At 37.5% G+C, this 24,148-nt stretch overlaps 2 protein-coding genes across 2 annotated transcripts; one reads left to right on the top strand and one right to left on the bottom strand.

Annotated features, from left to right (window-relative positions):
• Positions 1-3,362: 3,362 nt before the first annotated feature.
• On the bottom strand, positions 3,363-9,971 carry copz1 (COPI coat complex subunit zeta 1). The gene is made up of 9 exons (XM_042491274.1): positions 9,891-9,971; positions 9,368-9,436; positions 8,482-8,563; positions 8,299-8,390; positions 6,757-6,812; positions 6,562-6,639; positions 6,402-6,453; positions 6,275-6,313; positions 3,363-3,971 (listed from the first exon to the last, which is right to left on the bottom strand). The coding sequence occupies exons 1-9, from the start codon at positions 9,906-9,908 to the stop codon at positions 3,924-3,926; spliced, it is 534 nt and encodes a 177-aa protein (XP_042347208.1). The 5' UTR covers positions 9,909-9,971; the 3' UTR covers positions 3,363-3,923.
• A 7,859-nt stretch (positions 9,972-17,830) lies between these two features.
• On the top strand, positions 17,831-24,040 carry nfe2 (nuclear factor, erythroid 2). Its single transcript, XM_042492583.1, has 4 exons — positions 17,831-18,085; positions 19,953-20,031; positions 20,116-20,253; positions 21,871-24,040. Exons 2-4 carry the CDS (start codon positions 19,984-19,986, stop codon positions 23,143-23,145), a joined length of 1,461 nt encoding a protein of 486 aa, XP_042348517.1. The 5' UTR covers positions 17,831-18,085; positions 19,953-19,983; the 3' UTR covers positions 23,146-24,040.
• The last annotated feature ends 108 nt before the right edge of the window (positions 24,041-24,148 follow it).

The raw sequence follows: 24,148 nt of genomic DNA, 5'->3' as shown, positions 1-24,148 counted from the left end.
TCCATAAACAGACCCGGAGAGGGCAACCGGGGCCATAAACCACGTCAGGCTGCCGAGATGCTGCTGAGGCAAAAGGGAGCAGGCCTGGGCCCATACCTCCTCCTTTCTGCACGCACACAACCATATGCACACTGAGCAGCCTTTAATGACCTACTTTAAAATGCTGTTTACAGTGATTCTGCGGACATGATGGTGGTTTAGTTTACTTTAAAAACAGAATACAGGGTTCCTATAGCTTAAAGCAAATTGGATTTAAGACTTTTAATGCCACTTGGAATGAAATTTAAGATACATTTTATAATAACCAAAAACTGATGAAAAGAATTCTTTAAAAAATTATAATTTTATATATATATATATATATATATGTATATATATATATATTATTATTACCAGTCACTTTGAGATTATACAATAACAAAATATACAATATCACCAAAAAATCCTAAAATCCTACTGCAAATGACATTTTAATACAAATTAAGGCCTAATTTTTAGATTTATGATTTATTTTAAATGCCTTTGAAGACATTTTAAATGCCAATGAAATAACTTTAAGACCAGTTTTACAATAACACAAACTAAAATATAAATATATAAATTAATTATTTTTGCGTGTGTGTGTAAAAATGTTACCAATTATTTTAAGAAAAATAAAATCATTAAACCCTACTTCCTATGTTTTAATATTTTTGATACTTGAAAGATTGATTTAACATATTTTCATGCTACATGAGGCTTTATTTTTAGATAATGACCTCACTGCCTTTACAGACCTTTTTTGAGGATTTGCAGAAACCCTGAAATAAATGCAGCTCACCAATAAGCACTTGAAGGGCTGATTTCCAAATAAGGTAATTTTACCACATATTACATTAATATTATTGTGTCTTAAGTCTTAAGTATCACCTACTGGATGGTAATGTGAAAGCAGCAGAGGTAAAATGGCCCTGTTAATTTTAATACACCAGGTCATTAAACATCATGTGGGGCTTGGCCTTTGTCCTGCTCAGACAATATAATGACACTTCCTTTAATATGTTTACTGTGTTGCATCCAGCATGCTGTCATTGTTTTCCCCAGTGTTGTTTCTCTTTAGCAGGGCGAGCCATTGGATGGGTGCTCAGGCCCATTGACTATGACATAAAGACTCTGTAAGCTTACAGATGATGATAATTTATTGACCCTAATTCACACAGACCACTCGCACACATACACACAAGAGAAAGAGAGCGACTATTTCACTGTATGCATCGATCAATTACAAGGCTCTCGCCCACACGTCTCTGACAATTTTACTGCATGTTATGTACAGCATGTCAAGCCATGGCGTTTCAAACTGTTATACTCATGCCTGTATAATTAATATAAATTACCTCGCTGGTTTTTTATGATGTGCAACTGTAATTAGCGGATGAAAGCAAGTCCCTGCGCCCCTGATGGTGTTGCAGGGGCTACCTCGATGAAAAGCGACGGTCTGGACAAGCAGCCTGGGTGGGATCTGTTTTAACCCTCTCTCTCTCTCTCCAGCCGTGCCCTCGCTGGGATCTCATCTAATCACATTTACTGCTGTCTACTTCTGCTAACCTTGTCCTCTTTAACCTTCATGTTTCTCCTTCCTCACTGAAACCACACACTGAGACAGAAGCTGTCCTCATTATACCAGCAAACTGGTGCGATAACAGTAAACTGGTGCGATAATGGAGTCCATTTATAATGATTACCCTTTCCCTTTCTCACCGCTCTTTCTCCAGTAAAACACTTAGAAAGCAGCATCAACATAGCCTCCATTCATGCTATCTGTGCAGCCATAAAGAGCCACAGATTCAAGGGCTGAATCAAACTGGAGCAAAGCCAAGACAATAGGTCCACAGGTCACAGCCAATAACAGTTTCATTGACTACACTCCTCTCTGTTATGTGAAAACATCAACCCACATGCTTGGCACAAACACACACACATTCTGTTGCCTTGTTTTGTATCAGCTGCTGTCTGCCAGCAGTTAACTGTGATTGATACACAACATGCAGAGAGCTATTTATTATTTTATGTACCGTAATGTTGAGCTGAAATCAATTAAGTCATCTGGCTCAGAATAATGCAAATGTAATTTACTTATAAAAGAAATACTGCAGTGTATGCATATTAAACTGCAGTATCTCTGTGCATCAGTATACCATGACTGCATTCCTTTGTGCTGTTTTCTGCCCTACATGTTGGTGATTGAGATTTGCAGCTCCCATCAAATTTCACTCAGAGCGCCATAACAGCACAAGTTAACTGTTTATTTGCCAGTGGAAGAGGTGTGAAATTTCCCGGTTGGAAAATAAAAGTGCTCTAATTTACATTCTCCATTCTAACATTATCACTCCGTCTCATCCTTTCCACAAACTGCTCCAGGCCATAGACATCTCTACACCAAGAGTATTCACTTCAGCTGCTTCTCACTTTGATGTCTCCGCCAAATGACTCATTTAGATGCTGATAAGAGAAACTGGAAAAAAGCCAACCTCGTTATACATGTTTGTGAAAAGGCTACAAACAGTAGCTTTATGACCTTTGACCCAGGCTGAGACATGTCCCAGCATGCCAAGTACAGGAGGTGGTGTCTGAATGGACAAGGAGGGAGGACACATAATCTGTAACAATACCAGCTACCAAATGTGGTCCAAATTAAGCATGGTTGGATGTTTGTTGCACACTTAACACAAATCTCTCTAAACAAGAAATACCTTCAAGTGATCATAATGACAACATATGTGGGCGCCTAGCTAAAGGAATGTAGATTGATCATTTCTTCTCCTGTAATATGCATCAGGTACCAACATGATGTAGTGCCCTTTCTCCTAACCGTTTCTCTCGAGTGTATCCTTCATTTGCATTACAATGCGAGTACGAGGTTAGTGTGTGGCGGTGGGGGTGCAAACGTCGAAAGCGCACAATTCATGCTGCATACAGTGGCTCACTGCAGAGCAGAAATGAATCAAGTATGACTCCATAAAACTTATCTGCATGTCACAGCGACACAGTACAGTGTAAGCTCCTGATCATAGCGGCATGAATGAGTCTCCTCCCATCACTACCTTCTTGTCTATAATATTTATGTACCTCAGCCTTGCACTGTGCTGCAGACGCCAGGAGATGGAGCCCTCGCTCTAGTGTCTCTGGCTCTTGCTGAGGTCTTGAAGAACAAAGAGCTCACAGCACGGCAGCTCTGAAATAAGAAAACACTAACTCTTAAAAGCCTGCTACATTTATTGCCAAAAAAATTTGAGAAATCATATCTATACTATAAAAAGCTGGTCTGGAGTTGGCATACCTGGAAAATTTTGTTAAGAATGCATTGTTTAACACATAACATATCGGTGTCAGCAAACATTTATTATAAGTATCTGCATAATGGAAGATCCCCGGACAAAATATTTCCAAAACACACCTCTGTGATCAGTGGTATGACTACAGTACAGGTTGTACACCTTTTTAAATCACAATATTCATGTAAATTAAATGGTAGAGACAGTGCCTCAATACTTTGTACAGTAAGACTACGTAGTGCTGTCAAACGGCACAAATTCTTGTTCAAAAGGACACGTGGAATGTTGCCGGAGGCTATGATGAGGTTTATCAATGTTTTATAAACAGATACACTGGTTTAATAAACACCCAAATAATCGGCTGATACTGGAATGTACACCATATCTTATAATTGTGTTGATTATGTCACACAATGCAAAAAAAGAAAAAAAGGAAAACAAAATGAAACTTTGTGGAGCAGTAGTCCCGGGAGTGTGACTGGATCAGCCAGCGGCACTCCTCACAGCTTTGATTGAAGGAGTAGATATCAGAGGGAAAAGGAGTATATGGATCAGTGCCACAAAGACTGGGCTGGACAGCGGCTCACTGGCAGACTGGAGAAGAAGTGACTATCGTAGAAGCGACCACTTGATCTGTTCTTTGGCAGACTGAAGAACCTGTGGAGGAAAACTCATTTTTTGACCAAGCAGATCACTTCAACAACAAAACCAGAAAATCACTATTTGTGAACAAGAGTCACTCTCCCTCAAAGCCAGAAATCACAGACGTAATGCTGCAATGCGTTGTAGAGCTTCTAATCAATTAATCAATTAGTTAGTCATAAAAAAACTAATGCCTAACTATTCTGATAATTGATTAATTGTTGAAGTAATTATTCCAGCTTGTTCTTGTGAGAATATGCTGTTTGTCTTTGTCATTTATGACAGTAAAATAAAGACTCTTGGGTTTAGGACTCGAATGAACGAAAGAAGAAATCTGAAGGTGTTGCTTGGAGTTCTGGGAAAATCGACAGAATTGGTAGATTAGCTGATAATAAAAGTAATGTTTAGATGCAGCCCTAATCCACTGTACGTGGGACTTGGAAATGAATGACCTCCAACACGAAAAAGTAAACGGAAACGGCCATTAAAGATGGAAATCTTATTTAGAAACACGGTAAAAATCCATGACATTTTCATAAATTATTGTATTTTATGTAGCGTTTGCTTTGGAAAAATGCTGTAACAATGTTGAAGCTGCCAATTCCATTCAGTTGATTTTTGCTTGATAGAATTAATTGTGAGCACGCGTATCTTTGTCCACATAAAAAGGAATGCACACAATTATATTATGCCATTGGCCTTGGCAGCGTACACTATTAAACTCTGCACCCGATTATACAATTTTGAGCTACTGCACGTTCTTTAGTTGAGCAAAGACGAGTACGATATTTTATATGCTGTTTCTTCACGTTAAAGACGTTGTGGTGGTGTTATCGGTCCTCTGTAAATGCTTGTGAGTCTTGACATAAAATCATCAGTTTGCTGTGGTCCTCCATGTTTTCCTGAGCAGATGCACAGTAACACATTTGTATCTCTATATATGTTTCTATAATGTATACATTGTATACCCTGTAACATCACAAGTTTGCGTTTTATTACTCGAGATTTTAGATTTGGGAGAGAGTTGTTCATGTTTACTAATATTTCGGACCATGTTAGGACCTGCACACAAATACAGATATTTTTGGAAACAAATATTTTTGCTCTACATTTTGGCCTCTTGTCCACACACAAACTCAGTTTTAGGTCACTAAAATTGAGATTTTTTTTTAGACATCTTCTAGGTTGTCGGTGAGGAGTGGATGGTAATCTTTTGCATCTCCAGAGCATCACTTGTATCTATGAGTGCGCTCCTTCGTCAATACACTGAATGGGAGTAAAAAGTGATGTGATCTCAAAAAGGTGTTTTGAAGAGACTTTACTGCCTTTGTGATGAAGAGAGGCTGCTGAGGATCGCTAACACTGGTGAGACTTTGGGGTTGTTTTTGCTTTGGATGGATATGTTTTGTAAAACAAAGGTCATGTGGACACAATACATTTTTAAACTAGTAGGAAAAAAAAATTCATATTGAAAAATATATGTAGGGGCGTCGGGTGGTTCAGTGGATAAAGCAGGTGCCCCATATATGAAGGCTGTGTCCTTGCCTTTGCTGCATGTCTACCCCTCTCTCTCCCTTTCCTGCTAGCAATCTCCTGTCCTATCTAATACAGGCAAAAATGAATTTCTTTTTTTTTTTCAAATTAAGAAAAAAAAAGTCTGTATACATCTAAACTGCCCTTTCATCACGGAACTAACATGTATGATTTTTTTAAATTGGTGAAAGAAAACAGACGAAGAAAACAGTATCACATAAAACAAAATGAAAAATTAGTGGCATCTTGCTTAAGAGGTTAAAGGGAAAAATTGTAAAAAATGTACATATAATTGTTTAAAACCAGAACAAAGAAGGGTGAATGAGAATGTAAATGAACAGAAATATGCATGATCTAATTAATCATCTTAATTCATTGAATGAAAGACGAATCATAACCATAAAGTATGGGGATTGGGGACAGCCATTAATCATGGCCAGAGGAGGGATGGCGGTAGCCAGTCTCAGGCCTCTTAAATGACAACATTAATCAAAAGGAGCTCACACGCAGGCAGACTCATGTAAGAACTAAAAGACAGGAACCACCGTTGGCTACCATACCACCTTAAAGCTGAATAATTAGCAATCATGTACACCGTCATGCACAGAAGATAATGCAATATATGACAACCTAGAAGCCGATGACAAAGTAGGAGTAGAGGAGAATGATGCTATAACAATGTCCTTGTATTCATAAGTACTGAAGTAATGAGCTTTAACAGTCAATAAACTAATGGAGCTTTTAAACTTTATAGGAGAGAGAGGAGCAAGGAATGTTTTTCTCACCTGGGTGACTGTCTGCTCTGTCAAAGGCACATCATCCCCCTATAGGAACAGTTAAGTTACGTTTACAGCTGACACAACCAACATCAATATCATAATTATGAATATTTCTGAGAAGAGAGCAGCTTACTCTGAGAGCCACACGGTGCACAACTTGTTGTGGGTCACTCTCCAAGATCACTCTGCAGGAAGCAACAAAGAGACAGACCAACAATTAGTGCTGCATTAATACTGTAGTCTTTCCACAAGACCTGGCATCAAAAGTTTCAAGACATTCAATTCTTACTTACCCTCCATCTACAATCTCATCCACAGCCAGGAAGAGTCCCTCCATATTCTCCAACAAAGCCCGCCTCTCAACATTTTTTCTACAGAGTAACAAAAAAACATATATGTCAGGCGTAAAATCCGAGATATCAAAAAAGATCTGTAAAAAATGAGTTTTGTTGAAGAACTGTAGAATAATAATAGCTGTCGAAACATACCTCAACATCTGACTGAGTGAATCAAACAAGCAGTTTAGAACCGCCATGAGCATAAGCTGTGAGAGTAAAAGAATATATTAGATTCTGTTCATGTCTAATGAGCCCACATTGTGTTTCTGTCATCTGGGAAAAAAAACATCAGAAAATAAAATGTGTGTAATCACTAGTTATGGCTTTTGCAATATTATTTTATGACCTTTAGGCAAATCATTTTTTCCCATTTTCCACCTGAGCCAAACTTGGCATCAGTTGTTGCAGTCTCTGAACTAGTGTTGTCAAAACATATTTTTCTAAATATTTGAAATGGTTTAAATACTCATTTTCCACAGTACAATAATATCAATAACTTTCTTATTCTCTCCTCTCATTTTAATTCAGTTCAATTCAATTTAATTCAGTGGGGCTTTTCAGTATGTATATCTTCAATTACATTGTCAATGTTTGAAATAAAAACTAAAAATATATACTAGTAGAGATAATAAATGAATGTTTTGTGTTGTACTTGCACTTTTTTGCATTTTGAATGTGACAATCTCAGAGGCTTTGAACCAGTGCACTGCTGCATGAATATTCTTTTCATTATTATCAAACAGTTTGACTGTTGTTGAAAAGTTGTTGTTTTCATGGCCTTGTTTTATCCATTTATTTTATTATATGCCTAAACCTAATTTTTCCCCTTTTGTATCAAATATCATTATTTTTCAACATATGATATCAAAGTAATAGGTTCCAGTATTGTGTCAAAACCACTCTTAACTATTGTGGTTATTAATGAAAAACACATGAAGCTTACATAAACATCCCATTTTATAAGGAATGAAGTTACTTTAATAAGTATTTAATCTTTGTAAAAAAAATAGAAAATAAGTAAATTTCTAAAATCCAAATATTGATAATTTACTTCACACTGACACACATTACTACTTTGTTTCTACAGCAACAATTACCAAAATATTGATATACCAAATAATCACAAACTACTGAGTCGTGTGGCAACACTGCTGGTAGTTAAGTCAAAGCCAAAACATCTCTGATCAATTTTAACCAGATCATTATGTTGTTGAAAGATTCATATGAAAAAAAAAGTATGATGGGTCCATCATTTGTTTTTTAACTGAACATTTATCTGTTGTTTACATTCATGTCATCCTGATTTGGAAAAGCCAACAACAAATTAAAAAAAAAAAAACACAGCCACAAATGACTTGTAAAAGTGACATGAAACGGTACTTCAACTCTAAATAGGCAAAAATGCAAATGCACCGTCACAATGAAACGGCAGACCACACAGTGAATTCTAACAGCAAAGTGCAGTTGACAAAAAGTAAGAAAAAAGATTATATGACTGCAAAATGTAAACTGTAAAGACTCAGTTTAAGAGACTGCTCAAGCTTGGTGGTTGGTATTTCAAAATATCATATTACTGTGGTCAAAAATTACTGTCTGATCTGCTATGTCTCAAACCACTGCTCATTGTTTAACGGAAGGTTTACAGATTCTTTCTTGGAATGTTTTATTACAAAATCCTAAAATTAGGCTTACCTCATTTTCATGGGAACTTCCAATCACATAAAAGAAGAGGTCTATATTGCTCTTGTAGACAACAGTGAGGCCCTCAAGTAATGCTATCTCACCTAAGGACACACAAAAAAGAGCCATGCATGTTATTAGACATAAACTAAGACTGAAAAAGTGACTGTCTTTAATGTGGTAAAGATGTCTTACTGTCTGTCCTGTGTGTTTTGTTGAATATGTTCTTCTCAAACGCCTTCTGCTCCTTCACTGTCGGGTATGTATCATCATAATACTGTAAATAAATATAAAGTGAAGTTGTTATAATATATTTATGTGTAAATCTATTATCAGAAGCACATTTTAGTTTGAAGGGAAGTTTAAAGGACAAGGCTGGTAATATATATATATATATATATATATATATATATATATATATATATATATATATATATATTTTTTTTTTTTTTTTTTTAAATTGATAATAAATCCATTACAAAGATTTTTTTAACAACAACAACAACAGTGCATTAATCGATCTCTCAGTACTTTTCAACTTCCCCAGTCAGTCTTCGACTCAAAGCCCAAGCCTGTTCAATCTTACTAAAAAAAAATAATAATAATTTTTACACATTTTTTAAAAATATTAATTGTTTCCTAAAACAACTTGCACTGTTTTTAAAATGTGACTTAATCTGGTGCATTTACTATGGACTTTTATTTAACTGTAAATTTAGTGCACCTGTGAGTAATTACAGCACAGTGAATTTGTATGTGGAACTGACTCCAAATAAACTACAGTGCCCATGTTAGACTTAATTAAAGAGCATGTCACCCTGTGCAACAGTATGACTCGGAATAATTTTTAATAGTTTTGAACGAAAATCGAGGTCTTCGGCACAGAGGAATATACTCTCGGTTTGGCAAAAGAGACTGTGCTTTCGGGGAGCTTAAATGTCTTGGTGGTTTCAGTGTTTGTGTCGGATTTGTTGATAGATATGTAACATCACCAGGCTTATCCTTTCGTGCAGGCGGCTCAGGACCGAGAAGTTTAGCAGGGAGGTTAAGTAATTTTGTTTAACAACTGTCGTCATCATACCTTAGCATAAAGCCTGTCTCCGTCGTTGTCCAGAATCAGGACTGCTTTGACAGTGTACAGCGATGGTTCCTGTAACAGTAGAAGAAATAAAGCACTGACTTTATAAACACAATTATGTGAAATTATCAAACGTATCTCAAAGCCATGATGAGCTAGTGACAAGAAACTCTTACAGGCCGGTGGCGTTGGATAAGCGAACATGAAATGAATTAAAGCAATCCCACCACAGTCACTAATGTCACACAAAAAGTATTTACGACTCCTTATTCCCGGAGTTCAACGAAGACATGACACTTCCACATCACCAACATACACACGAAGCTAAATTATCCGAGGCTAACGTTAGCCGGTTAGCCAACCCGTTTACTTCAGTTAGCTCCCTGTAGCGTTAACTCGTATTTAAATTATCATATTTCGCTACGTTACGAGAAACAACAACAGCATAGAGTTATGTGAAATAGTTGTAACGGGGAGCTTGAATTACATATATACTGTGTCAAAACAACACATATGCTAACATTACCAGTATGGGAGAATCCATCTTCTTTCTTGTTAGCAAACCAGCTAGCAGGCGATCAGCAACGAGCTACGTCATACGTACAGTAAATGAGGCTCTTTCCTATTGGCTGACGCATTGCCTACGTTGTGCGTACAGGGCAAAGGGCAGTTCACTGCAGGGCGCGGAGCCAGACGAGAAAATAGGCCACATCTTATTTCTGTTTCTTGTTCTTTTTTCAGTTTATTGGCCACAAACCCGTTGACATTTCATTTACATCCAGAGTGAACTGATGTGGCCAGTCTCAAAGTACATTCAGACTCATCGGCATCTGCAACAGATTTACAGAGGAAAAGATACAACTTCATAATGTCCCTCAGGTAAAGCCAAACATTGTGATCTTCTCAAACTTTCTGTTACCACAAAAAAAAAAGATGCCTATGCCAAAACAATATTTAAAGGTTATCTTTTCCCAAGTGCATAGGGACTCTTTTCTACATAGTACCATACTTTAAAATTATTTTGGAGGATGTTAAATAAAATTCATGTATAGCCTATCATTTGAATTATACCTAAATAGGGCCTATAATCGTCAGCAAGTGAGATAGTTAACAATGGGTAAATTATACCTACTTTACCTACTAGGCTATTTGTTAACAGAAACAACTGCAACTTAAAAAAAATTAAATATATCCCAAGATATTTATTTGTTTTATTGTATTTATTTAAAATAAACTATGTATAGTTTAAAACATAAATGTTACAATTTGATGCGACGAGATTATAGCAAAGGTCAGAACAAAGACACAGCACAATAGCATAACAATAGAAAGTTGTACAAAAAAAAGAGAAAAAGAACAAAAACCCACACAAGACAAACAATAGCACTCGATATAAAGTGGTACGAATTGGACACAACACAGACAGTGCAACATAAAACTACACAAAAAAGCACATCACACACAAAACACACACAGTGGTGCATCACAAGTGAAAGTTTGTCAAATTAAAACAAGTAATTAAGTCCTGAGTTCCAGGTCAGTGATTACAGAGCTGAGCAGCTTTTAAGCGTCTTTTCAAGGTGGTTTTAAAAGTACTTATAGAGCTGCAGCTCCTCACATCATTAGGCAAAGTATTCCACTGATTTACAGCGTTTACAGAAAAAGCAGTTTGATGAAATGGTATGTTATAGTCTCATTCAAAGTATAATCCTGAGGATCTAATGGAACTTACTGAGCGAGTATACACAAAGTCACATAGTGAGGGAAGGGCCAAACTATTAAGAATTTCATAAACCAGGTGTACATTTTAAAAAATAATCCAAAATTTATCAGTAAATTGTCTTGTGTGTATTATATATATTGTTTAATCCCTGCAGCATTTGCATGTGTAAGTGCCCATGCAGAAAAGCCAAAATTATTTTCATTTGTGGGACTTGAGAGTGTTGAGCTGCATTCAAGCAATACATGTGCCTACATCTCCTAGATCACTCTAATCACTTGAGCATGGTGTGGTCAATTGGTCAAAAAACTGACATAATCAATAGCCTATTGTATCAGGATGTAAGGTGGTACAGTGGTTAGAACTTTTGGCTTAACCCTCACAAGGGTTCTGGGTTCAAACCCACCATCCCAGGGTCTGTGTGGGTTTTCTCCAGGTTCCCCAATTACCTGCGCCAGTCCAAAAACATGCAGGTTAAGATAAATGGTGTCACTAAATTGCCTGCAGGTGTGAATGAGTGTATGTATCTATGTGTCAGCTCTGTGATAGTCTGTCTGTGTCCAGCGCGTACCCGCCTCTCGGCCAATGTCATCTTGGATAGGCTTCAACCCTCCATGCAACCCTGTACTGCAACAAGCAGTTATGGAAAATTGAAATTACATGAGTCGTATTGATTAGGCTACTTATTAAAAAATTCTTTTAGGACCTTTTTCCTCAAGACATGACATGAAATTTAGTCGGACAAAAAGTGCAAAATGTTACCTCACATTTATTGAGTATTATTATTATCATTATTATTATTATTATATATGTTTGTTTTAACAGTGCATTGAGGTTAATGACAGGGTTCAAATCCACAATGTGAAGCCTACAGGAGTCAAACTAAATTATTATTGTGAGCCATTAGAAATTTGGCAACTGAGACAGCTGCTATTTTTTCCATTGTTTTAAAATTGGACGGCATGGTAACAAAATAACAACAAAAAAAACATCATTTACAAGCCACTTTAGCTTGCTTGTACTCATCAACATCTTTTTTCAGGATCCTCCTACATTTAACCAACTCCAATTATCTTAGTTCCCACTTCTGGGAAGCATCTGGAAACCCAGGCTGATGGGGATTTCCCTCTATCTCACTCCGTAAATGACATCACTGCCTGGCCTTACTGTAAGATATTTTTGGGCTTGAGTTTGAAATAATACTGGAATATGTAGCCTCCAGAAAGCAAGTGGTGTACAGCCATTATTTAAATGCAGAAAGTGTATGGTAAAAAGATACAAACTATTCATAACACAACTGCGGGCAACCAAAAAATGTTGCAATACTGCGCTATGTTTACACAATTCAGCCACTAAGATTTCAAAATTACCCTGACTGGAGAGGAAACAGTGTGTTGCCTTGAACTAGCTCTTACTTATAGGTTAAAAGATCAGATGTGATTGCACGCCACATCACGTTAGAAGTCAAACACATTCATACCCTTATATGTATTTAAAAACCATCACAGTGATGATGATGATGACTGACGGAGTTGGTGATGATGATGAGTGAAAGTTGCATAATGAATCAACATGTATGATGAATGAACATGCAAAATGTATATAACGATCATTATATATTTCAGTAGTAACAGTGGACTTCTGATTATGATGGTGCTGGAAACAAACCATCAAAATCATTTTTTTCAAATAAGTTGTACAAAATGTTCAGAGCAACACTTTATAGAAGAATCCTAACGAATAATGCATGAGTGAAGCGTACGGTGATCTCTTCAGAAAATCTTGAAGCGCAACATGAGGTTACGGTTTAGCTGCAGCTTAAACAGGGGCATCATTTTGTGTTGAAAAGTGGTGGAGACATGAGGGCTTTTAAACATTGTCAGCATATACTATTTTATGCATAGAGTAATAGAATAATAGAGTAAATAATTACAGCAGTTTGCCTGAAAACAAGAAAGCCATTTATATCTACATAGGGTGTGGATCCTTGTCTGCAGTGCATCTTTATGTTGCACTGCCATGTTTCTACAATAGTCCAGAACAGACAAACCGAACTGGCTCTAAACAGGGCCGTTCGTGTTTCTGTGTCAGCCACTGTAGTTAGCCGCCCCTCCTTGGAGAGCAACATTGGAGAAACATTGATTTATAATGTGAAACTGCTTTATTCACTGTTTTTACCGGTTTAAATCACCAGATCCGTTTGTTTAGGAGAGGAGACCTCTGTAGATAATTTAGCTGCGGGTGAAAACTTCCTGAATGTCCAGATATTAAGTTGTCAGAGAAAAGGTTGCACACACATTAGCATGTGCTGGGCAAGCTGCCTGTCTCAGACACGTTACACAGCATGCAGAAACAATGGTTTGTAACATGAAACTGCTTCTTTCAGTGTTTTTACCTGTTTTTATCTTGTTTTTTTTTAATGGTCTTGGCTTTAATAACTCATATGTGCTGTCAAGTTCATAGAGAGAAGGATAAACTGTGATAAGAAGAAGAGGAGGTTAGAGGGGACTTTTTTAACCTTACTTTTTTTGGGGAAGTACTTTTTGTAATTTACATTGTATTGTATGTTTTCTTATTTTGCATATAAACGTAAGCTATTTTTCTGAAATTTTCTTACAAACTTAAAAAAGGTCATGATGACGAAATCAGTTATCTCAAAAAGTAGGGGGCACATTTCTGTAATTTCCCCACTGCAGATGACACATATGACCTGAAAGTTCAGCAGACATTAACCCTATAGCACTGTGTTACAACCTGCATAACACCCTGTTTATTGCTCTCAAAGAAGTAGAAAATGAATAACATATCAAAATGAATAACATATCAAAATGAATAACATATCAAAAGAGAGAATGAAGTAATGTGATAGTACTGGCTGCTCCCCATTTTACAGCTTAAGCCAGCAACCACAGCAGTTAGCAGTTCCCTTCCTAAGAACCAAGAGCTCCTTTTATCAGCATTAAGCAGAGCTTCCGCCAGCCAACATCCTCCTTTCCTTACCTTCCCTCTCTGTGTCTTTACTACCAACCAGAAGTGAAGTGCATGGTTATAAACACATTGCTTAATCACATGTATGCAATTGTCTATACACGCATGCATATAAATATACAGCTCCTTAAATAAAAAGTAAGAACGTTTTTTCTGTTCAATTTTTGTTTGTTTGTTCTCTTATTTGTAGCCTATTTCACAACACCAGTTACATAATATGTAAATTTATAAATGTAAACACGAAGGGGAAAATCTGAAAAAAACATTTTAGAAATACAATGCAGCTGTTACAAAACTTTATCTTCACCTAAACATCTTGAGATGGGCGCAGTGACACTCAGAAAAATGATGTTGCATATTCAGGTTCCTCATTTTCAGGTAGTGACAGTGTGTGACCAATCATGATAGACATTTTAAAGGAACAACAGTGGAAAGGTTATCTCTAAATCCCATTTCCATCTGCATCAGTTGCTCTGAGGAGGACTGTGCGCAATAAACATCGTTTTGCAACCTGCTTATATGAGAGATTATAAATGCTCAAAATAGAATATGCATCTTTTAATATCATCCACTAGGATAAGGTAAATACATATCAGATGAACAGTGCACTTATACTGCTGCTGGATCAAATTCACAAAGTTGAGAATAACACAATGACTGATGTTTTACCCTTTTTATTTCCCTTTTTTCAGTGTTATTTTTTTATGAAAATTACAAATTAACAATGGAAAAATAAGTTTAAAAATCCTTAATTTTAAAAAAAAAAATAAATTACCCCTAGTTAGTTTGTTAATATAAGAAAAATAATAATACTCCATCTGCTCTCTCTATTTTTTTTTTCCTTTCCCAGAAGCTGACTCCAAAAATATTCTCATTTTGATACCACAACCCAAAGCAGACACTCATTTTGTTTAGTAGTGAGGTGGTTTTTCCACTCCTGTCTGATACAGCCTTCTGGATGCTCAAACAGAACCAAATATGCCACATTCCTCCATCTTTAATAAACAAATGAAATGCCACGGAAAGACCAGAGAAGGTGGGAAACAACCAAACGGACGAACTTGTCTAACCATTAATTTCACATACAAATTCAACACAGCCTTGTGTAAAACTCAATGATCATTAAGATTATTTAAGTGAGTCAACTGCGGGCAGTTCCCAGCCAACATGTCCAGTCTATTTAAGAAGCAGAGTTGTTCTCTGAGGTGCAGAACAGGAAAAAATCTAACAGCGCTGAGAGGTTCAGGCAAGCTGGAAAGCAGAGATGTCAAAGATTAATTGAAGCAAACAAACACAAACAGGGAAAGTGGGCGTTGACCTGGGAACTGTGTCCAGATTCAAAACCGCTGTGGTCGCAGTAATAACAGGGTGCTCTTTGGCATGCTAGGGCAGTGGTTGAGTCAGGGGCTGGGTGCTAGGAACTTGGGTTGGGAAGTCCCTTCTTTGATTCCTGGTAGACATTCACCTTTCTTGACTCTGTCAGCCACCTACTTTTTTTCCATCTTAGAACAATGACAAAGAAAACATTGAGATTTATGTCTCCGTGGGATGTGATATTGTAATGGACCAGACAAAACCTTCCATGTTCTCATGGTTTTTGGATATACAGTGCCTTACTAAAAGTCTGAGCTCTATTTTTGTTCATTATGAGCACAAAAATGTATGTTTATTTCACAATAAATTGTCAAACTTCTGGTCAGTATACAGAACAAACATTTAAATAAATTTGGCTATCATAAACTTATTTGTTAGCACACTCACACCAGCTTTATCTTTTGATGTTTAAACATAATGCTGCTGTGAATCCCATAGAACATACACTAAGTGTTGTATATCTATATTAGACTTATTTACACTGTAGCTCCAACTTCTGCACAACTACACAATCCCTTCATTGCACCTTTTGTACATACATTTTGTGTTCTTTATATTCTTTTTTCATTTATATTATTAAATTGCTTCTATATCTTTATCTTATGTCTTATACTATTTAAATTCAATATTTTTATTTTTCCTTTATGTTAGTTGTTTTGCAGTAAAACACCAAGTCAAATTCCTTGTATATGTAAATGTACTTGACCATCCTGTACATTTTTGTGTTGTTTTATACATTAAAGTCATCATGTGTTATTAATATAGAGGGTGAACACCTCCAATCAGTTATTTTAATAATAAAATAATTAATTATTTAAAGTGTGTATATTCTTCTTTATTTGTACTAAGAATCGAAAATTACTAACAGTTTCAACATACTGTGTGTGTGCGGTTCATTGGAGATTAGTTTAGACTCAAAGCACTTTTGGTCTCTGTTCAACAGTGTCAAAAAATAAAATTCTCTTGCTACAATTCAAGGAAGAATGTTATTCTGAAATCTTTTTCCAGCTTTGCATTTCTGAGAATTAGAAACTCTGTGTAGTTTTAAACGCTTTCTCACATTAGTACTCTGCGTACATTTGTTTCACACTTTACTACTGCTTTCTGTGCAAAGGACTGCAGACTTGTTCTCTTTATAAAAAAAAAAAGAAAACAACAGATTAGGGATCCTTTATATGAGGATAATTCTACAAATATGCCACTTTTCATCTGCTTGTTTTAAAAACACAAGTATATTTAAACTGTGATATTTGTGAATTTAAAAACCAGTGTATGGTTGTCCAAAGTATGACTTTTATAAAATTTGGGCTATTTTTAACTTAGACTGTATTTTTTTATCAGTATATTTATCAGAAACCTGAGTATGCTAGTTGGAGTACTTTGAAAGCAACCACTATGAATTTTGGCAATATGAATAACCTGATTTCTCTGTACTCATGTAAACACCATATCCTGAATACAATCATAACTGGGATACGCTTTATAAACGGGTTATTCATGTTTATATTGTTCACAATGCTCACAGTAGGGAGTCTTTCTGTGGGCATGAATATCTTGAGTATTTCATGTCATGCCAATTAGTTTCTAAAGTCATCTGTGTCGCTGTGAGACAGACGGCTATCTATTACTGTGCATAAAGATAAATTGCTCTATAGAACAATAAATACGCAACATCTTTACTATCAGTAATTGTGTGAAAGCTGTGGCACAATAGAGCAATTCTGCACAACACATAGCCTTTGTGAGTTCCCTGCTCACAGTGCTTCAGATCAGGGCAATGAGGGGATTTTTTTGTGAGGGATTTTAATGGTCACTTGCTATGTAAGACACGCTCCCCTCCATTCTCCCCCTGCTCCTCTCTCTCCCTTGGCGGTTGCTCTGCCAGATAGAGGAACAATGTAGTCTTTCTTACCTGTCGGAGGGTGTACATTCCATCTCCGCTAAACTAAGTCTCAATCCTGCCTCCAACCCACTCCTGCACCAACAGGGCCCTCACTGCAATGCCGGCTCCAGGTGCTCCACATCACACTCATACCGTTCATTTGGGAGGATTTGAACGGACGCAGTTTTTGTACCGTTTGGCCAGGACAAAGACAACAATCGGGCTAGGTTGCACTCACATTTAGTTGTTTAATGAGTTTGTGTATATTATAGTAACAGCATAATTAGAATCCAAATCGCCTACAGCTTTTTTTTTTGTTTTTGTAAACACCTACTACTTCAGTGTGGCCTGAGAGAATGATTGTCGTGGAGTATGCCAGACTGTTGGTTTGTGGTTTGTCATGTGGGCAAAAGGGAAATTTGGAGGTTGGGGTGCAAGTGTGCTATTAAGGATACAAGAGTGCAAAAAAATTGTGGTGTGGGTGCATTACAGGAAGATTGCGTTTGTCTGCACAGAGCCATCCCATTTATGCCGGTGGCTGTATGTGCAGCTGAACAGACAGACACAGACAGTTGAATGAGAGATAGAGCAAGAGGCCTCAAGTCAGCAACACCACAGCATATGTGGAAAAGGACAGTCTCCTTTTACTTATTTTTTCCTTCTCACCACCAGGATTGTGCTTCACATTTTAAGTTTTTGTTCTTGTTTTTTTTTTTTTTACTCATCACTTGTTGGAGAAGCAGAGAATGTTGCTCAGGTATGTTCATTCACATCTTTGTTCCTCTCTTTTTTGATTGTTTGAGCTTACAACATTTCCACTTAAATGAACTCTCCATTGCAGTATATTAAGGTAGATGTAACACAATATATAATGACTTTACATATCATCATGTAACAAAGTGAGCTATTGAGCAATGTAATTATACTGTTGCTGAAGCTTCCAAGCATTTAAGTTGTAAATAACACGGTTAAATACTATAATGACACAGTGAAATTGATTTTCGCAAATTAGACCTTATTTTAACTTTTGTGCTAAATTTGACTCACTGTTTTCTTAAGCTTCTTCATTTTACTGACTGAACCAATGAATAGAGTTTTGAGCTTTGACAGTGAATTATGATAAAGGAAACAGCCTTAAGAAACTTACCACAAACACAACGCCGGTTATAGCAGGATATAATTGTTATAACCCCATATTTCATAACCTTTAAATATTACAGAATAATTCATACATGACAGATGACAGCACATAGCCTCATAGTTTTCACTGAAATAATAACAAATTTAATGCACCTAGTTCATTTAAAAGGTCAGTGAGAGGAAATTAGAATTTAAAATCTTAAAAAAGAAGAAAGCATTTCTTCATGGATTACACCATTGCCAAGTAGAATTACTTGAAAAATGTATGTCTGAGGTGAAGCACAATTTGATTTTCTCTATCAGATCTCAGGTAGTGTAATTGATCCAATCCATTTAATTCTCGTTAAAGGCAAAACTTGCAAGACCGCACACTTCATTGTGACACAGCCTGTTGTTTCACTCCAATTAACTTATGATAACTTTTAAAAAATGTAATTGTTCTGACTTCAAAGGTACCTGCATCCACTCCCTTTGCTGTGTAGTAACCACAAAGCAGTTATTGTATCATTGTCAGGACTTGCTTGAGGGTGCCACTTGATGACATCACACTTTGTCTTTATTCATGGAAAAACTCCTGATTGTTTTCTCAACATTTTTATTGAATGGACATTGTATACGGAATGACATATGCAAATTATTAAAGTGACCTTTCAACAGTCAAAAGCTTGATAGTAAAGCCGTAATTCCAGCCCGCGCAATAGATGAATTCTCAGTGACTCAGGCAATACAGCAGACTATCACCAATATTTTGTTTATCCGTGTATTTAACAGGGGTACACAGATAAGCACTGTTACACACAAAGAAGCAATGCAACAGGTATAGGGCTTCTAAAGGTCTAGCCAGTTTGCATTCCCGTCTGTGGTTGGATTTTAAATTTGTCAAAACACCTTAACAACAGATCGGACTAAACAGAATGTGTTTATCGTATATGCATTTGTGTTCATACAGTGCATGTATGAACTGACGTGTGCAAATATGTGTGAGCATAATGTAAGCTACAGTATGTAAACCTTTAAATTCTGATTTTGTTTTTTAATGCCGTGCAATATTTTCAAAATTCCGATATACAAGTTGGAAAACCATTTCAAATAATGTCTTTTGTTTGAGCGTAACCAAAACAGTTTAAGGATAACTGCCGACATGTTTGCTTTACACCAAATTTTCCAGAGCAGCCATCAGGCCCCAGTGTGTCTTACAGAGCACACTGTTTTCCCGCAGATTGTCTTATCAGGGGTCGGCATAGCTGCACCCAGGACAGCTAATGGGAGGAGTCAGCTCAACTGAACTGAACCCTTCATGTGCTCCTAAAGACCCCACACAACAGTCATTTATTTGGCAGCGACAGATCTACCGATGTATAATGTGCTGTATGTATTACAAATGTGTATAGTGTGACTTCATGGTTCACAGATGTCTTCTTTTTTTTGTGTCACAGTTTAGATGCTGCAGGTCACAATAACCGTCTGTTCTATGTCCTTACCAGCTTGATCTGTTGCAGCAAAAGCCTGTTCTGAATGTGTTCAACTGCCAACTGTGTTCTCCCTCTGAGGAGACCCTGTGAGGTAAGTCTGTCCAAGACACCATGTCACAATCAAGCCTGAAATAGATTTATGAATGAGATAATCAATTTTCTTTTCTATTACAAGGTATTAGGTACTCCAGGCAGGCTTTGTGGGGGAGTGTCCATGTCAACTAATTTCCCTGGAGCCAGGTCTCATGGAGCTGCTCAGGACGCAGAGATGGATGTGGCTTGGCAGGAGCTGATGGCCATCACAGAGCTGCAGGTAACTCTTCTGCACTGACACACGCAGAGCACAGTGAAAATCTAGTGTTTTTCCAATCAAGACAATTACAATTTTATGCTTTTCAGAACACACCAAGGTCTAGGTACACACGTAAGACACGTGGGACACTTTTGGTAGATAACCAAGAAAACCAGCTTAAGTTCTGAAAACAACCCTAAATTCAACTTTTGAGCTTGCTATGTATCGGTACTATCTTTCCATAAAGAAAATATGTTGAAAAATATTTTTAAAAATCTAGACGCTAAAACACAGCAAGATCCCCTTCCTCAGCATTCCCCTAAAATGCTGAAATACATTTATTTAGTAGGTCATTTACTCATTAAATCATCCATATCACCTAACAATTTGTGTATATATATATATATAGAGAGAGAGAGAGAGAGATATATATATTTATATTCCAATTTTTCTGCCATACTTTCCCAGTTCTTTTGTATGTGCCATACTGTCCAATATGGACCTGCATGTGTGTGCTTGTCTGTTTGTAACAATGCTTGCTAAATCTTCACTATTGTGGTTGACAAGAATTCAGTGCATTATCTTTAATATTTTTTAAGTGACAAAAATATGATGTGACAGGGTGGCACACCATAATAACTTAATCATTTAATTAATAACTTAATTATATGGCACATGGTAGCCTAAAAATTTGCAGGTTTTGCTTCAGAAAAATGTCACATTTTAGCTGAATGTTCTCCCTAAAAACCCTTTCCAATTAAAACATAAATGTATTGTAAAAAAAATATTTTGGATTACATGTCAAACGGTGACCAAAATTCAACATCCTTACATACATTTAAGGTGTTAAACCCTTGTTGTTTCCGCTGCGGTTCTCTTATTACCAACATGAGAAAACCAACATGCCACATGGCTTTTCTGAAAAGTTCTGTTACTGGTGATTTGTGAGTATTTGTGCTACCCATGATAGTAAACTCAGATCAATCAAAATTACATGTAAAGCGTAAAGTATAATGTTTTGTTCCTAATATTAAAAGATGTCAAAACTGTCCCATTTTACTTGATGTCCCACATTGACTGACTGCTGAGGCCGACACAAGGTGGAGTGACTCAAAATGAACGTATTTCATCAATTAATTCTAACCAGTGATGAACATATGTAGTTCTGTGTCATGTTGAAAGACAAGTATGACATACAATTGTAAAAATGTGGCTCTTAATAATGACTTCATGAACAGAATATGTGCTGCATTCTGCATACTAACTGTTAAAAAACCAATACACAGTCAACAGTGGGAGGCAACAATGAGCCATTTGAGTGATGGCAGGATGAAGAGATTTTGAGAGGGGGCAAGTGCTGTATGTTGCTAGCGGCCCCCTGCACCGCACAATACCCATCTGTTTCCAGGTGAAACCTGATCACGTCTATGAGAGCTCCTCATAGGCGATGGGTGGCGTGCTGAAACAGGGGGCAAACTGTGTGCTATATAGTGAGGCAGATGAAATGTGAAAAAGACACTAATTTACTTAGAGGTCTTGTACTAAATTAAATTAAATGTAGTAATTGCCTTCAGTCATTTAATTGCTGGTAATGAGGTGTATACAATCATATTTAGTATCTGCTTCTTTGTGTTGCAGGAGTTTGAAGTCCCAAGTGAAGGCTCCTATGAAACAACACAATACCAAACCATGGAGCCCATGGTACCTATGGGAGGATATGGGATGGCTCAGCCACATTCAGAGCCTCCTCCTGCTGCCACTGAGCTCAACTCTGCCCACACTTATGATGGATGTTACTCTGGAGAAGTGCCTGCCTGTCGTCTAAACACCAACGTAGAGTTGGTGTACGGACACTCGGACTCTCAGCTCAATCAAAGAATGCTCCCCATCTCTTCTCACACGCAGCCCTCACATGTTGCTGTTAGGGAACAGATTTCCAGTCAGGGGCACAGGAGGGCCAACGCTTGCCTCTCTCAGGACCTACGTCAGCACATGCTGTGGACTACACATGGACCAGGTTCACACTCTCGACCAGCTGATGATCTAGAGTCAGACTCTGGTCTGTCTCTGGGTTCTAGCCCACCTTTAGCCTCCCCAGATAATCCTGTTGGTGGTGCCCCAAGTTACCCGAGTGTAGAAATAGGCATGACATATAGTGATGGTGAACCAGACATCATGGCTGAGCACACCAGAAGAGCACACGTCCATTACCCCATGGACTACCAGAGTCAGTCTCACTCGTATATACACTCAGGTGCCCATCTATCCTTTTATTCATCCCATCCCATTTCATCTCAAACACAACCCAATGCTTTGACCCCTCGGTCAGTGAAACAGCAGGGCCAGACCTCTGCGCTAAGCAACATGTATATTGACTCTGGAGTGTCCAGCAGAGGGAGCCCACAACATAACATGTACATGAAACCACCAGGAAGTATCTCCACCCCGGCTCCGCTGAGCAGAGACGAGCGGCGCGCCATGGCTTTGAAGATCCCATTCCCCATGGAGAAGATTATCAATCTACCTGTGGATGACTTCAACGAGCTTTTGACACAGTTTACTCTGACAGATTCTCAACTAGCACTGGTCAGGGACATAAGACGGAGAGGGAAGAACAAGGTGGCGGCTCAGAACTGCAGGAAAAGGAAGCTTGAGAGCATAATTCACCTTGAAAGAGAACTGAACCAGCTGCAGGCCCAAAGAGATCATCTGACACAGGAAAGACTCGAGTTCCAGCGCAGCTTGTCCTTTATCAAGTGTCGCCTTACAGACCTATATTCTGAAGTATTTTCTCACTTAAGAGATGAAGATGGACAGCCCTACTCGATAGATGAATACAGCCTACAACAGACACCTGATGGTAAAATTTATTTGGTACCTCACACAACTATGCAAAAAAGGGAGCACTGCTAAACACATTATTTAATGCCCTTACAAAAGGTAAACTGCCTGATTGTGCCAACTGAAAAAAACTGTCTGGATGTTACATTTCATATGGTTAGGACTTAACCCATTATCTAAAACTTGCCATACATGTATCAATGGACATTTTTCATGCTCTTAAAAGTGACTGAAACCACACCAAAGTGCCATAGAAAAATACTTTATTAAAAAAGTAAGACACTGCACAGCAGTCTGTGGTAAAAAGGAGATAAAAATGTATATAAAAAATAGTCTTCATCACCAGCATAATTGTTCAGGAAACCTGTGAAAAAAAAAGATTATAATAAAACCAACTCTGAAAGACCAAAAAAAGTGATGTGCAAGGTTTCAATGATTTTTACCTGATAGACCCATGTCACTGAAATGCAGAAATGAAGTCAGGTTTAGGAGACCATGTGAGGAGTTTTCCTGGAAAGCAGAAATGTTAAGTGAGTAAAAAGCAATCTTTTCCACAAAAAAAAAAAAAGTTCATCTTTCTTAACAGCATGCAATATGTTGCAGGACCTCTATGCACAAGGAGGCCAATTTTACCAGTCAACATTGGTGTAAGTCATAATAAAACTTGTTTGCACAAAAATGTTACGTCATTACTTGGCTACACAACTTACTACCAGCTACATAACAAAATCAAGACATACTATCAGTAGTTGAGAAGTCTGGTCTTACCTACTGACAGCACTTAAGCCTTTTGGTAGCTGCTGCCTGCTAGCCTCAGGCTTCTGTTCTCACTCTCCCCTGCTTCAATGATCCTGGCGGTGGTTTTGCTACTTCTCTCCCTCAGCTGGCTTCCATGACTAGCCTCAAAGACTTTGCATGTAAGCTAGCATCTTCCAGATGATGTTTGCAGAGCTCAGGGTAGTCTGTACCAAGTGATGGGCTCTTTATGACGAAGCATTGTGCACCACTTCTCCTTCCTCAACCGGTCAATGCATTGACTTATGGTGTATGTCGTGACAGTGCAGGGCTTCTCACA

This window comes from Plectropomus leopardus, chromosome 8 (assembly GCF_008729295.1).
Source record: "Plectropomus leopardus isolate mb chromosome 8, YSFRI_Pleo_2.0, whole genome shotgun sequence".
Lineage (NCBI taxonomy): Eukaryota > Metazoa > Chordata > Actinopteri > Perciformes > Serranidae > Plectropomus > Plectropomus leopardus.
This window is presented reverse-complemented; position numbering and strand designations above follow the sequence as displayed.